The following is a 15,039-nucleotide window of genomic DNA, read 5'->3' as shown; positions in this document are numbered from 1 at the left end:
GACTACAAAACATCTTTCAAACTCCTCCTAACTCAAAAGTGCATGTTTCTTCAAGCCACTATTTAATGGTCGCAGACAGCCTAAAAAAAAAAAAAAAAAAAATCATTTTTTTGCCTAATAACCAATGCTATATGACCACAGAATAGCTGTTATATCTTTCAGAGAAATGCAGAGGTAGCCAAACCTAGAGTGTATTTTACTGTGCTTTATCACCTGATATCTGGTCATGCCTTCAAGAACCATGTGAAGGAAGAAGGGATAGATTCTGGGGTCACGTTAGAGTTAGAGATGCCGGTAGTATTGCAGTCTGAGTACAGTAAAGTTTTCACACCTTGAGAAGTTTTCATCTTTTATTGATAAAGAACATTAAAACACAGCATATTAAAAAAAAAAATTGTACACTGATAGAAATAAATGGACTCTTTCACAACAAATCCTGTATGCACAGATCCTGCACTGTCTATCTGGGGAAAGGCAGCTAACACAGGCAGGACAGCCATCCTGCACATGCTCAGTTGTGTCTTTTATCTTGGATCGAATAATTACTTGTTCTCAGAGCTAGCCAGGTCACATGATATTGACATCACACATGTGGGTGTGTATACAGGCTGTAATGGAAATCTCCTCCTACCTGAACTCTTAGCACTGAAGAAACTGTGTAGTTTATCGTGTAACCGTGGTATACAGATCAGCCAAAAAGGTATATAGTGGCAATATTTTACTGTAAAAATATTTATAAGCTGTGGGCACGTGAGGGGGGGCAGATGAACTATTTTCATATTACTGGGTTTATGTTCGGCTAAGTTTATACTTGCGTCAAAAGCAGGTATTTAATCTGCGTTTTTGAAGCTTCACAAACACCAGTCAATGATGTGTGTCAGGAAAGCACATTGCATAGCACAGTGTTGTTCACACAGTCATGTTTGCTTGCTTTGCGCCAAAATGTATCCAACGTGTAGCATTCAGTTGACTTTACCACTCCCCAAACTCCTCCATTTTCATATCAATGCAAACGCACCACAAATGGCTCACACTTACCCCTATGACATTTACAGCACTTTTGAGATAGAAAACATGAGGCTCAGATGGTTAAAGTACACAAAATAGGAGGCATAACATTTTTAAAAACGTATCCAGTAGAGCTGCACAATTATTCGTGAAGAATCTTTTTTTTTTTTCCCGTTGAGATCTTGAAAAAAGTGTTTCACGATTCTGTCTATGCAAAGAATTCTCTCTGCTCTTCTGAGGCCACAGCCATCAAAAGAAAGGAAGAAAAAATCCGGGCAGTCTGCCAAGAATCAAAACATTCTTTAGCCTCGGTTCACACTGGGACGACTTGTCAGGTGACCTAGGTCGCCTGACAAGTAGCGTCCCGTTCAGTACAATGGAATCGTTCTAAGGGGAGCGACGCAAGTCACTCCGACTTAGAAAAAGGTTCCTGTACGACTTCGGGGGTGACTTGGGGCGACTTGCATAGACTTCTATACAGAAGTCGTTTTGCAAGTCGCCCGGGCAGTCGTGTGCAGGTCGCCTCGGTGAGGCGACCTGCAAGTCGTGCCGCCTCTGGTGTGAACCGAGGCTTAGCAGTGAACTTAATTAGAAACATTGTAACAATTTGTCAAAGGAATAGACTTCCTGTGAAAGTTAGGAAAGTTTAACCACTTAAACACTAAACCTTTTTCTGACATTTGTTGGTTTCAAGTTGAAATCCTTCTTTTTTTTTTTTTTGCTAGAAAACTACTTAGAACCCCCAAACATTATATATATTTTTTTAGTAGAGACCCTAGAGAATAAAATGGAGATTGTTGCAATATTTTATGTCACACTGTATTTGCGCAGCGGTCTTTCAAATGCAATGTTTTTGGAAAAAATTACTTTAATGAATTAAAAAAAAAAAAAAAACAGTAAAGTTAACCCAATTTTTTTGTATAATGTGAAAGATTTTACATCGCGAGAATCGTGATCTTTTTATTCTAAGCAAAAAAATTGTGATTCTTATTTTGGCCAGAATCGTGCAGCTCTAGTACCCAGTGTACTTTTTCTCCCATATACTTATTAGATTTTGTGCAGTTTGTTTGTTTTTTTTTTGCATGAGGTGCACTTATGGGCAAGGTAAGTATTTTGCACACATTTGTAAGAAATAGTAAATCCTCATACACACAATTGGATTTTCCGCAGACAAAGCGTCAGACTTTTGTCCGAAGGGCGTTGGCCATGAACTTGTCTTGCATACAAAGGGCACACAATTGTCGGCCAACAAACGAGAACGTAGTGACATACTACGTGGCTTTTCAGCTCTTTAGCGCCACCCTTTGGGCACCTTCTGCTAATGTTGTGTTTGGTAAGCATTGATTCCAAGCATGCGTGTTTGTACTTTTGGACTTTTGTCTGACGGACTTGTGTACACATAATCAGAAAATCTGACAACAGACCGTTGTCTGCGGAAAATTTATAAGCCTGCCATCCAACATTTGTCCACGGAAAATCCGACAACAATTGTCCGATGAAGTGTACAAAGGTCGGATTTTAGGCCAACAGTCTGTCAACACACAATTCCCGTCGGAAAATCTGAACGTGTGTACAAGGCTTTAGGGTGTTATTCATCTTGTCTGATTGTTTGTTTTCCCAATTCAGATGCTGTTAAATTATTTTTTTATAAATTGTTATACTTTAAGGTCATAACTATGGCTTCCTACCACAAAACATTGTCTTTAGTGTAAAAGTGATTGATACAATTTGGTGGTTAAGTGTGCAAAACTGTTGCAATCATTTCTGTTGCAGCAAAACATGGAATCTTTTTTATTCTTTAACAGGTGAGGAAAACAATGAACGCAGCTGAATTTCAAGATGAAAATGATGATAAAGGTACCGTATGTGTCTAAATTACCTAGCCCTTTTTTATTTTTTTATTTTGCACGAGCTGTTATTGTGTTTTTGATGGTAAAAATGCACCACTGATCTATGGTCGTTTTTGTCATCCTTATAGTAAAAGTTGTGACAGTGGATTCATCAAGTGAAGAAGTTCGCCTGCGACGCTTGCGCGCACCATATGTGGGCAAAGTGGATCCAGAATGTACTGTTAACTGTCACTCCAATAAACGGAAACAAGCTTCTCTTATGTCTAATGGGTCCAGTGGGGAAGCAGAAAATCTTACAACTTTTAAAAAAAGGCGACTCACTCAAGAGGTAAATTTAAACAAAACGTCTTTACCTTTTGTACTCCTAACAAGTGTATGTAAACACTTTTGATACGTAAACTAGAGAATGTAAAAAATAGTTATTTAAAGCAATATTAAACTCTGCTTTCTTTTTTTTTTTTTTTTTTTTCGTAATTGGGCTACTAGAAGGTTTATACCATAATGTGGCAGTATGTACCATATATTAGTAGGTAACGACAGACTTGCCTGTCAAACCGTATTCTCCAGCGCTGCACTGTCAGCACTCCTGCTGGTCCTGGGTGCTTCCATCTTCACCTGGCCTTCCTTCTGGGTTCCATCTGTTTAGCTGCATGAATGATAAAAGTAAGTGTAACCTCGCGCCAAAATTTTTTTTTTTTTTGGGGATATGTGTGACTAAATAAATTGTGAGCTGCTAACCCCCGAACTAGATAGGAATTCTAGTGCAAGTGGAAGAGTATATATGGTGGGGAGCGCTGAAACTATATATACAGTGGGCTTAATAGCATCTAGATATTTATGCTCAAACTGAATGTGAACACTGCAGTGTACCATACACAAAAAAATATAAAATAAAAATATATGTATCAAACTTGCATATTACAAGAGAATGACTACCATCCAATCTCTGCAAACATAGCACAATATTATTTTTGTGAAAAACAATAAGAATATTCTAATGCTGAAAAAATACTAAAATAAAGTCCACATGCAATTAAAAATGGTGCACATCAATATGCATTAATCTTTCGCTGTTTCAAAATAACACAAGATGAATGAATATAAGCGAGTCTTCCTCTGTGTGAATAAATGACCTTCACCAGCTGCATAACACACCCTATGTGCTCTGTAAGTGGATGTCCGCTTACCAGAAGATGTTGACCTTTTTTATTAAAAAGAGGTCAATTATAGCTTTTAGCAAGAAATGGCTTGCTACCATGATGTGGGTAACTTCTTCCTCTCCCCCAGTAGAATGTCAGGCAATGTATAGAAGGATACAAAAAAGTCCAAAATAGTGTAATCCCATTTATTAAAATTATTAAAAACAAGAAAGCCAAATGGCTGCTTACATTAGGAGGTGCCCTCACTATACCGCTCATCTAATATGAAAGCTCCGCTCTGTGTGTGGAAACTGGCGTGCGCTTCACCCTCAGCTGCCGACAACCACAGGGACCGGAAAGGGATGAAGATTGTGTAACCAGGCACGCCTCGACGTACGTTTCGATTCCCGTCCTCAGGAGGCGCCATTTTCCACACACAGAGCGGAGCTTTCATATTAGACGAGCGGTATAGCCTCAGTGCCGGGCGAGGGCACCTCCTAATGTAAGTAGCCATTTGGCTTTCTTGTTTTTAATAATTTTAATAAATGGGATTACACTATTTTGGACTTTCTTGTATCCTTCTATATATTGCCTGACATTCTACTGGGGGAGAGGAAGAGGTTACCCACAAGGCTTATCCACATCATGGTAGCAAGCCATTTCTTGCTAAAAGACATCCACTTACAGAGCACATAGGGTGTGTTATGCAGCTGGTGAAGGTCGTTTATTCACACAGAGGAAGACTCACTTTTATTCATTCATCTTGTGTTATTTTGATACAGCGGAAGATTAATGCATATTGATGTGCACCATTTTTAATTGCATGTGGACTTTATTTTAGTATTTTTTCAGCATTAGAATTTTCTTATTGTTTTTCACAAAAATAATATTGTGCTATGTTTGCAGAGATTGGATGGTAGTCATTCTCTTGTAATATGCAAGTTTGATACATATATTTTTATTTTATATTTTTTTGTGTATGGTACACTTCAGTGTTCACATTCAATTTGTTTGTGCATAAATATCTAGATGCTATTAAGCCCACTGTATATATAGTTTCAGTGCTCCCCACCACATATACTCTTCCACTAGCTGCATGAATGGCCAGAGTGCGAGGAAGTCACTTCCGCACATGGGAGCCACATTATCACAGCACAGAGCTTGTGCCCTAAATATACGCTGAGCTGTGTACATTACAACTGACTGGCAGAGGGAAGCATTATGGCAGAAGAGACTGTTAGGGTCTCTTCTGTTTTAAAAACCCCACCTGTCATTTTTAGAAAATTTAGTTTAACCACTTCAATACCGGACACTTTCGCCCCCTTCCTGCCAAGGCCATTTTTCAGCTTTCAGCGCTGTTGCACTTTGACAATTGCGCGGTCATGCAACACTGTACCCATTTTTTTTCTTTTTATCGTTTCTTCAAACAAATAGAGCTTTCTTTTGGTGGTATTTGATCACTGCTGGGTTTTTTCTTCTTTTTTTTTTTTTTCTTTTTTAGGAAAAAGACCAAACATTTTGAAAAAATAAAAAAAGTTTTTCTTTGTTTCTGTCAGTAAATTTTGTAAATAAGTAATTTTTCTCCTTCAATGATGGGCGCTGATGAGGCTGCACTGATGGGCACTGATGAGGAGGCACTAATATGCCGCACTGATAGGCGGCACTGATAGGCAGCACTGATGAGCAGGCACTAACTGACATCACTAATGGACACTTATAGACATTATTTGGTGTCATTGATGGGCACTGCTGGGACTTTACTGTAATCAGGGCACTGATGATCAGTGCCCTGATTACCTGTCCTGGTCTCCGCTGCGAGGAGATGCCGCTGATCGGCTCTTCTCACCACACAATCTGCATTTACATGTGACCAGTTGTGATTGGACACAGCAAATCACACGGTTAAAGAGCTGCATCATCGGCTCTTTACAGAGATCGAGGTTGTGCCGTGTCCTAGGAACACAGCCCGATCGCTGCTCTGCGCTCCCCCGCAGGTGCGCAAGAGCGGCCGTTCTGGGGTGCCATCATATGACGTCGTCCCAGAACAAGAGCTGCAACCCCTCCTCTGACATTTGACGATGGGCAGGTGGCAAAGGGTTAATGCCAGTTTAGGATATGTATCAAATTTCATGCAGATGTCCACATGCTTGAGGAATGTTGAATGAATAGGTGGAACTTAAAAGATATTCATCTATATAAAATGTACAAGCTCTAAAAAGTGTTTCACTTTGTCATCACTAAAGATATCAAGGTGATGCATACAGTATATTGTTTTTATGAGGAGGAATAAAGGCTTTCGTTTCATGATATTGTCTTGCAGCAAGGATTTTAAAAAGTGCACATTTTATTTTGTCATTTGTCCTGGTTAAAATGACAAATGAAATAAAATGTTCTCTCTCTTCTTCTTTTTTTTTAATCTTTGGGAAATGTTAAACTTGTATTAAAAAAACAAAAAAAAGTTTAAATATTAACAATTAATAGAAACAAACAAACAAATCAGCAGGTAAACAACTAAATGGAGGAGGAGAAAAAGGAGGTAATTGGTGCTGATTAGAGTAAATTAGGGGGTTAATAAGGTGTCCAACAGAGGAACATTAAAAAAAAAAAAATAATTTTCTTTTATACTGGTCAGGTTGCTTTTAACTGACATCATCTGTACATTATGCTACTTTGTATCTTTCTACAGTATATTCTGGAGCAGTGTTGTTGATATACCCCTAAGGCCTGATTCACACCTGTGCATTTTTAGTGCTTTTTGCATTTTGCAGATTTGCACTACAGTCCATTTAACATGGTTTCCTATGAAACATGTTTCAGTAGCACAGAATGCAAAAACCACTAAAAATGTATAGGTATTCTTTAGACTGCTTTTTTGACAGCTACAGCTGTTGACACCTTCTCTGAGTATTTGATTAACCACTTGGCCTCCGGAAGATTTACCCCACCTTCATGACCAGGCCATTTTTTTGCTATACGGCTACTTTAGTGATAAAAAGCAACCCAAAAAGTTCATATATGTAATTCATAGGTTGAAGTAGCGCTTAAAGGTGATATAGATAACCATCGAATGGTGATAAACAGCCCTATGAAGGGCAAGTCCAGCAAAGACTTTAAGTAATCCAAAAGAGTGTTCATATAGGATCTCGTCCAAAAAGGATAACAGGCCTCCACCGCACCACATGACACCGCTGCCCTCAAATATAACACTCACCGGAAGAATCTGATAACAGATTTAGTGTATAAATGGATCTTTAGCCAGCAGTGACTCCACTTCCTTGAGTCCTTATTTGTAGTCACAAGGGGTTAGTGCATCATTCCCAATAGATACAATCAATCATCAAGGATTTCCACATACAGGTTAACTGGCTTATTGGCTTATAAGGAAAACAATCCTCATAGCGTGAACCTGTTTTAAAAGTTTTATTTCCACCAAAACAACCCCCCCTTTAAGATTTACACTTACAAACTGTTAGGAATAAAAAAGCATTTCATGGTATAACCTTCTGGTCTGTGCAACACAGCACAATACTCTCTCACCGTTCAGGAGATGTCTCGTCCACGGTGATGCCCGGGTGGAGATCGTAGCAGCTGACAGATACAAAAAGCCTTTTTGGGTTGCTTTTTATCAGTAATGGTTTATTATAGCAGCAGCTCACACATTTCGTTCATTTTTTGCTTTAAAGTGTCATTTGTCCAGAAGCACCAGATCTGCTGACTGTGTTTGCTTTTAGTTTATACTTAGCTATTTTAACTGACAATTGCACGGTTGTGCAACGCTGTAAATAAATGACATTTTTGTCTTTTTTTTTCCCCCCACAAACAGAGCTTTCTTTTGGTAGTATTTGAACACCACTACGTTTTTCATTTTTTTATGCGCTATAAACAAAAAAAGCCCAAAAATGTTGAAAAAAAAACCAATATTTTTTACTATCTGCTATAGAACTTATCCAATAAAAAAAAGTTTTAAAAATCAAATTTCTTCATAAGTTTTGGCCAATATGTATTATGCCTAATATTTGCAAACGTTTTAGCATCTACAAACTATGGTGTGTGTGTGTATATATACTGGATTTTTAAATGTATTTATTTTTTTACACTAGTAATGGCGGCAATCAGCAACTTATTGCGGCGGACAATCTGACAATTTGTGGAAACCAGTAACACTAATACAGTGATAAAAATATGCACTGTAACTGTACTAATGACACTGGCCTGGAAGGAGTTAAACATCTAGGGCGATCAAAGGGTTAAATGTGTGTACTATGTGATGCTTTCACTAAGGGATGTGCTAGTTTTATACCCTGCACAAAATCCAGTACATCCTGCTGATAGGCAGAGCTCTGTCCAGTTTGTGTCCCCTCGCCGATCAGGGGGCGCTGGCGGTCATCCATTGGCTGGCACCCACTGATCAGCTTTTGCTGTGATGCGTGTGTCCCCTACCCAGAAGTGCACAATCCTGTATAAATATGTGATTCTGCGCAGAGCTTCCGCCCTGTAGCAGTAAAGCTACAATGGGCTGACAGCAGGGCAGTAAATATACACTGCTAGAAGAGGAGAGCGCTATTCTGTGCAGAGAGGAAGGGGGCTGTGCCAGGAAACCGACTCTCCTGAAGTACTGTATTAAAAGAAAAATGCATTTAAACGAGTTGATTTTTCTGTAAATTTACCTGCGGTTCTGCAAAGTTGATGAAAGAGTCTCTTTAATTCCATAGATTCTCTGCTTTTATAAAATATATAGTTTGGGGAATCCTAAAGTGGTTCTGAAGGCTGGGCATTTTTTACTTTAATGTTTCCCTGCATTAAAGGAGTTGTAAAGTCAGAAGGTTTTTTAACTTAATGCATTCTATGCATTAGGATAAAAAGCCTTCTGTATACAGCAACCCCCCTAATACTTACCTGAGCCCCATCTCTGTCCAGCAATGTCAATGAGTGTTTCAGCCTTACGAGGCTGTCCCTCCTGATTAGCTGAGACACAGCAGCAGCACCATTGGCTCCCACCGCTGTCAATCAAAGTCAGTCAGCCAATCATAAGAGAGGGGGGCTGGGCCTGGCCACAGCTCCGTGTCTGAGTGGACACAGGGACCTGACTTGGCTCGGGTGCCCCATAGCAAGCTTCTTGCTGTGGGGGTACTCAACAGGAGGGAGGGGCCAGGAGCACAGAAGAGGGACCCGAGAAGAGGAGGATTCGGGATGCTTTGTGCAAATCCACTGCAACAGAGCAGGTAAGTATAACATGTTTGTTATTTTTAATGAAAAAAAAAACTAGACTTTACAATCACTTTAAGGTAAAAAATGTCCCTGTATTTGTAGCACTACCTCACCCCCCTGTATACTTCCCTGAGCCCGAAGTCAATCTAGCGCCGTGCCCATCTGCAAAATCTCTCTCCTCCCTCTCTGTTCACAGAGGCAGCTCCAGGAGCCATTGGCTCCTGCTGCTGTCAATCAAATCCTGTATGCAGAGAAGGGGTGGCAGAGTTGAGATACACTGTGTGCGTCAATAGACACACACAGCCTGGCTCGGGAACAAGCCCATAGATGTGCCCTCATGGGAAGTGGCTTCCTTTGATGGCAGACAGAGAACAGGAGGAGCTCAGAGCGCTGGTAAGGGACCCAAGAAGATGGGGTTTGGGGCTGCTCTATGCAATACCATTGCACAGAGCAGGTAAGTATAACAGGTTTATTATTTCATTTAAAATAATTAATTAAAGCTTTAAGCAAATTTTCAAGCCTAATAATGTGCATTTTATCAGGTGTGTAAATACAAAATTTGAGTTAAACCACTAAAAAGTCTTTTCCGATTTCAGGCCATTCCTAAAGTATATCTAAAGGCACATTGTTTTAGTAATGAATAGATTGTGGGAGTGTTGAAATTCCTTGTTAAGATTTGTATCGCTGTCTGTGCCCCAGCTGGGGAGATTTGCTTTTTCTGTTTTCCCTGGTGACCTTCAGAAAGGGAGGGAGGGAGTATACATAATTTATCACTAACAGGACAATGGCCCTCACTTTGGAGAGACTTCACTTAACTTCCTGTTATGTCTCATGGACAGGTAGCACAAGAATATTTCCCCAACAATACAGACAGCTCTGGGATTCTAACCATTCACTGCTCTGTCCAAACCTAGATAAGGGACCTCAACCAATGTATACATTTATCCTAAAAGAACATTGATAGATGTCACTTTTGGTAGATAAATGCCTAGCTATGTGTTAAAACTTTTCACCACAAAACTGTTACTGATAATAGTTTTCTATAAAACATGTATTGAAGGGTTCTAATGTACAATAAAGTTTAATGGTTCAAGGGAATAGGTTTGATCTTTATGAAATGATGTAGTCCTTGCAAATCACCATGGTACCATTCTAGAAGTATATATGGTTTATGTTAATATGTTAAAAACGCAAGTCTTTAACAACTATAACACTTCTATAAACAAGATTCTGAGCGCAAGTGCATTCTATAATCTGTATAATATACCCCAAAATGTTAGACAGTAAAATACTTGGAGTGTTACAGTAGCAATCTTTTGTTTATTGGTGCTTCAGTACTAATTCAAATATGCAGGTTTCGATATCCAACCAATTAATTAGCAGAACAAGGAACTGTTCAATATCAGGACCATTAACATGAGAGCCTCCGGGGCTTTAATGAAATAAAATATCAATTGGAGACTACAGAATTACAAAAACGTTTATTATATATAATTTGATTTAAATTTTTTTTTTTTTTAAATCAGGTACTATAATAAAAAAAAAACAACCATCTTCCATCACCATTAATAAAAAAAACCTTGTCCCAGTACATATTACACGTTTACACATCATACGCACATTCATACACCCCACAATAAGGAATAAATGCTGACTAGTCAGCATTTATTTCTTGTTGTGAGGTGTATGAATGTGCGTATGATGTCTAGATGTTGTCTTTTTAATGGTGATGGAAGGTGATTGTTTTTTTTTCTATTATTGTACCTGATTTCTTTATTTACCTTTTTGATGTATAATAAACGTTTTTGTAATTTTATAATTCTGTAGTCTCTAATTGATTTTTGGTTTTATTTAAGCCCAGGAAGGTTCATGTAAATGGTCCTTATATTGAGCAGTTAATTGTTCTGCCAATTAATTGGCTGGTTTAGGTTTTTTGACCATTAAGCCCCACTATCTAGATTTTAGTGAATGGGCAGGTAACATGGGATGTGTTCATCCTATTTACATGGGTTCCCTTATTTTTTGTATATTAGGTTTTGATATCCTCAGCTACTACAGGTGCATACTCCTTTAATTTATACTTTATTTATACTTTGTGTTTTAGGGCCTGCCTTCAGGTTTGAAAAACAGGGATTCTGCATGCTCTGCCCTGGCAAATGTTGAGTTAAGTACCAGCTCTGAACACAGTACTGAATCCCCAGGTGAAGAAGACACAGTGAGTGAATTTGCCACATCTTACAAAAAACCTCTGTATGGAATTTCACACAAGATTACAGAAAAAAAACATTCTGTTACATCGGACCTGTTGGCATCTTTTGAAATTTATGAGAAGGTAAATCAGTGTAGCTCTTCAGGAGTTCGGATGTTCAACGATCTTCATAAACGTGAAACAGGCTCCAGTTCCGTAACTTTACCAGTCAGTGAGGAGTCAAACCTTTACACTTTAATACAAAAAATGTTTTTCACACTCAACACTCTCAATTCCAATATGTCTCAGCTTCATAGTAAAGTTGACCTTTTGTCCCTTGAGGTAAGTAGAATAAAGAAAAAAGTTAGCCCTAATGAAATGGTGGCAGAATTTCATCCACCTCCTGAGTATCAGCTTACTACCACTGAACTTAAACAAGCAATGGACCAGAGCACCTCAGCTGGTGATTTGGCATGTCGTTTGCTGGTTCAACTGTTCCCTGAGCTTTTCGGAAGCAGTGCTTTGTCCAGGAGTTGTAGTACATGTGGCTACGTCAACAAGATTAAACTAGAATCCCTTCATCTCCAGCTCATAAGAAACTATGTGGAGGCATGCTATCCTTCTGTTCAGAACAATGCAGTTTGGCAGGTTGAAGTCTTGCCTCAAGTAAATGATTTCTTCAATCGTTTTTGGGCTGAGAGAGAGATGGAAAGCAGCCATCATGGTATGCACACCTCCCCCTTTTTTGAAAATCAACCATGTCAGAATTCTCATTTTGTTGAAAGTAAAGAACAAGAGGAAAATGCCACTTTAGAAAGAGCCAACCCTATGGTTTCAGAATATGCCATTAATGTGAAGGACCTCAATGAATGTTTAGAAGAGGCTTCTAATCCTGGAGAATTTGCAGTATTTTTGCTTCATAGATTATTTCCAGAAATATTTAACCAAAGAAAACTTGGTGAAAGGAATTTTGGAGACCCTGAGAATTTTACTGTCGATCCTCACCGACTGCAGCTGATCCGTCAATACACAGAGATATACTTTCCAGAAATACAGGAAAATGATATTTGGCTGCAACAGTGTGTGCAAAGAATAAATGATGAATTGGAGAGTCTGTTCATGGATGGTAGTGAGTGTGACGAGATGAGAGATGACTGTTACGAATCTGGTCTACCCGATGACCTGTCTATTGTAAAGGTAGAAGATGACACTGATAATGACATGGAAAAACCAGGAAGAAAGTCCAAAAAAATTTGGCTTGTTCCTTTTGATTTTGATAAAATTGACATTCCAGCCCCTGACTTTGAGGTTCCTTTTCCACAATTCTTGATCAGCAACGAGCAACTTAAAAATATATATGAGACTAGCTTGTCTATTGGAAATTTTGCCTCTCGTCTTCTAGTGCATTTGTTCCCTGAACTTTTCACACATGAGAATTTGAGAAAACAATACAACTGCAGTGGTTCACTGGGTAAAAAACAGCTAGATCCAGTTCGTGTAAAACTTATCCGACATTATGTTCAAGTACTTTACCCCAGGGCAAAAAATGATAGAGTTTGGACTTTGGAGTTTGTGGGGAAACTGGATGAGAGATGTCGGCGGAGGGATACAGAACAAAGACGATCCTACCAGCAGCAAAGAAAAGTGTATGTACCCTTGCCTGAGAGAAGAGACTTTGTGTCTTTCGAGTTGAACTCTGAAACCTACAGAGATCTTATAGAAGGACCACCTCTGCCTCCTGAACGTAGCACGAAAGACTTCTGTAAAATACCTTTGGATAAGATTGTCATTCCACCTCCTGATTTTCCTGTGCCTACAATTTACTTACTTAGTGACAAAGAAATAAGGGACATTGTTCAACAGAGCCTTTCTGTTGGGAATTTTGCTGCCAGACTATTAGTAAGACTTTTTCCAGAACTGTTTACTCCAGAAAATCTTAGGCTGCAGTACAACCACTCAGGTGCATGCAACAAGAAGCAGCTGGATCCCATAAGACTAAGATTGATCCGCCACTATGTGGAAGCCGTATACCCTGTAGACAAAATGGAGGAAGTATGGCATTATGAATGTATTCCAAGCATTGATGAAAGGTGCAGGCGCCCAAATAGAAAAAAATGTGACATACTTAAAAAAGCTACAAAAAAGTCAAGTTAATAACTGCTGAAAATTTAGTAAATGATAGTAAATTATTTTAGTTGTCTTTATAGAGATTTATAGTGCTGCTTTTACCTATTTTTCTTTTCTGAATATTACTTGTAAAAGAGTATAGAAAAATAGTTTGTTAGAATGTGAGACTGCGTATTTGCACTCCCCTAAAACATTTCCGTGTGTTTAATATTAACTACATTTCTCAAGAGAAGTTTGTTCAATTTTGTACATTTCAAATGTTGTTTTTTTTTTTTTTTTTTTTTTTATAGTTCATTTCAATATGCTTGTTACATTTCATTTTTTCTAGGTATACTATTTTTGCTGCTTGTAAAGTGGTGTGGAACCCAACATTAGTAATGGGTTACCAATATTTTTGTAAAGAAATTGATGTAGAATTTCCTACATAAAAACAAACAACACTAGTTGGTATAGTCTTTTCTTAACTAAAACCACAACAAGAGTTATTTTGTCTATTAATCAGTATAGTCTATTAAAGCAGTATTAAACTCAAACACTAACCATTAATATATTGCAACTTATCAATCCTCATATGTGGTAGTTGCATTCATTTTTTGGTTTTAGCCTTTTTTCCTTTTATTTTCCAATGGTGATTGCTTTCAAAGCTGACAGTCAGAGGCTTTCCCCACCCTGCATACCCCATGAGCAATTGTTGGCTTTCACAATTTCTCTGTGGGATAGTTCATGTGGGTTTGGGATCATGTCCAAATAAGCATGAGCTTAGTTACTGCTGGTGATCTAGCCAGTAACACGCTTCCTTACAGGCTAAGTTAACCTTTTAAATAAATAAATACACATGATTTTGCAAGTGAAAATTTTTTACAGGAGCATCAGGGTGTTAAATACAGATGTAACATGTTACCAAAGGTGATCCTTTTAAGCAGTCACAGCAAGGGTTTTTATTTATTTATTTATTTTTTTACTTTTTTGGATAAAGGTTTTACATAAATTAAAAAATAGCTGATCATTGTAACCACCTCTGTCACTTTTTCTACACAGCTTGATCTGATGAAAAATAATAGACATACTTCCAGGTTCAAAAGATGAAAAAGGGGCAAAAATCCTAAAAAAACAAACAAATGCAGCAACCACATCTAAGAAGTGGCAAATTGCAATATAATACATTTGGGGTTAATACAGCTTTAATGTTTTCTCTGTTCCTTTTAACAAATTGATATACTGTAAAACACATTCCCTAGACTTCCCTTTTATTGTACGTTGGTAAATACTGCATGCCAGCTCAAGGCCTTGGAGTTGATTTACTAATTGAACAGAAACTGTTCACCTAGCTTGATAAATTGGATAAAGCTAGATCTACACTACTTCAATCAACCAATAATGTCACACCAGAAATCCTGTGTGTATTTTTTCCCACACATTTGGTATTCAATGTGAATACAGGGTTGTGCTTATTCACATTTTACAAAGTTGACACACTTTTTAAAAGTGAATATTCACTCCGCTAAGTGAACAGCATGTC

The 15,039-nt window shown here is 38.3% G+C and overlaps 1 protein-coding gene across 1 annotated transcript in view; it reads left to right on the top strand.

The window, feature by feature from the left end:
* The window catches only part of BEND3 (BEN domain containing 3), a 47,999-nt gene extending 33,467 nt beyond the window's left edge, over positions 1–14,532 (top strand). The window contains exons 2-4 of the mRNA XM_073627022.1: positions 2,814–2,865; positions 2,987–3,186; positions 11,310–14,532. Coding sequence (XP_073483123.1) covers positions 2,826–2,865; positions 2,987–3,186; positions 11,310–13,547 — 2,478 coding nt within the window. The 5' untranslated portion in view covers positions 2,814–2,825 and the 3' untranslated portion in view covers positions 13,548–14,532. The remainder of the gene's footprint in view (positions 1–2,813; positions 2,866–2,986; positions 3,187–11,309) is intronic.
* Positions 14,533–15,039: the final 507 nt, after the last annotated feature.

Source organism: Aquarana catesbeiana, linkage group LG04, assembly GCF_042186555.1.
Source record: "Aquarana catesbeiana isolate 2022-GZ linkage group LG04, ASM4218655v1, whole genome shotgun sequence".
In the NCBI taxonomy this organism is placed as follows: domain Eukaryota; kingdom Metazoa; phylum Chordata; class Amphibia; order Anura; family Ranidae; genus Aquarana; species Aquarana catesbeiana.
Note: the sequence above shows the minus strand (reverse complement) of the source record. Positions and strands in the feature narration are given on the sequence as shown.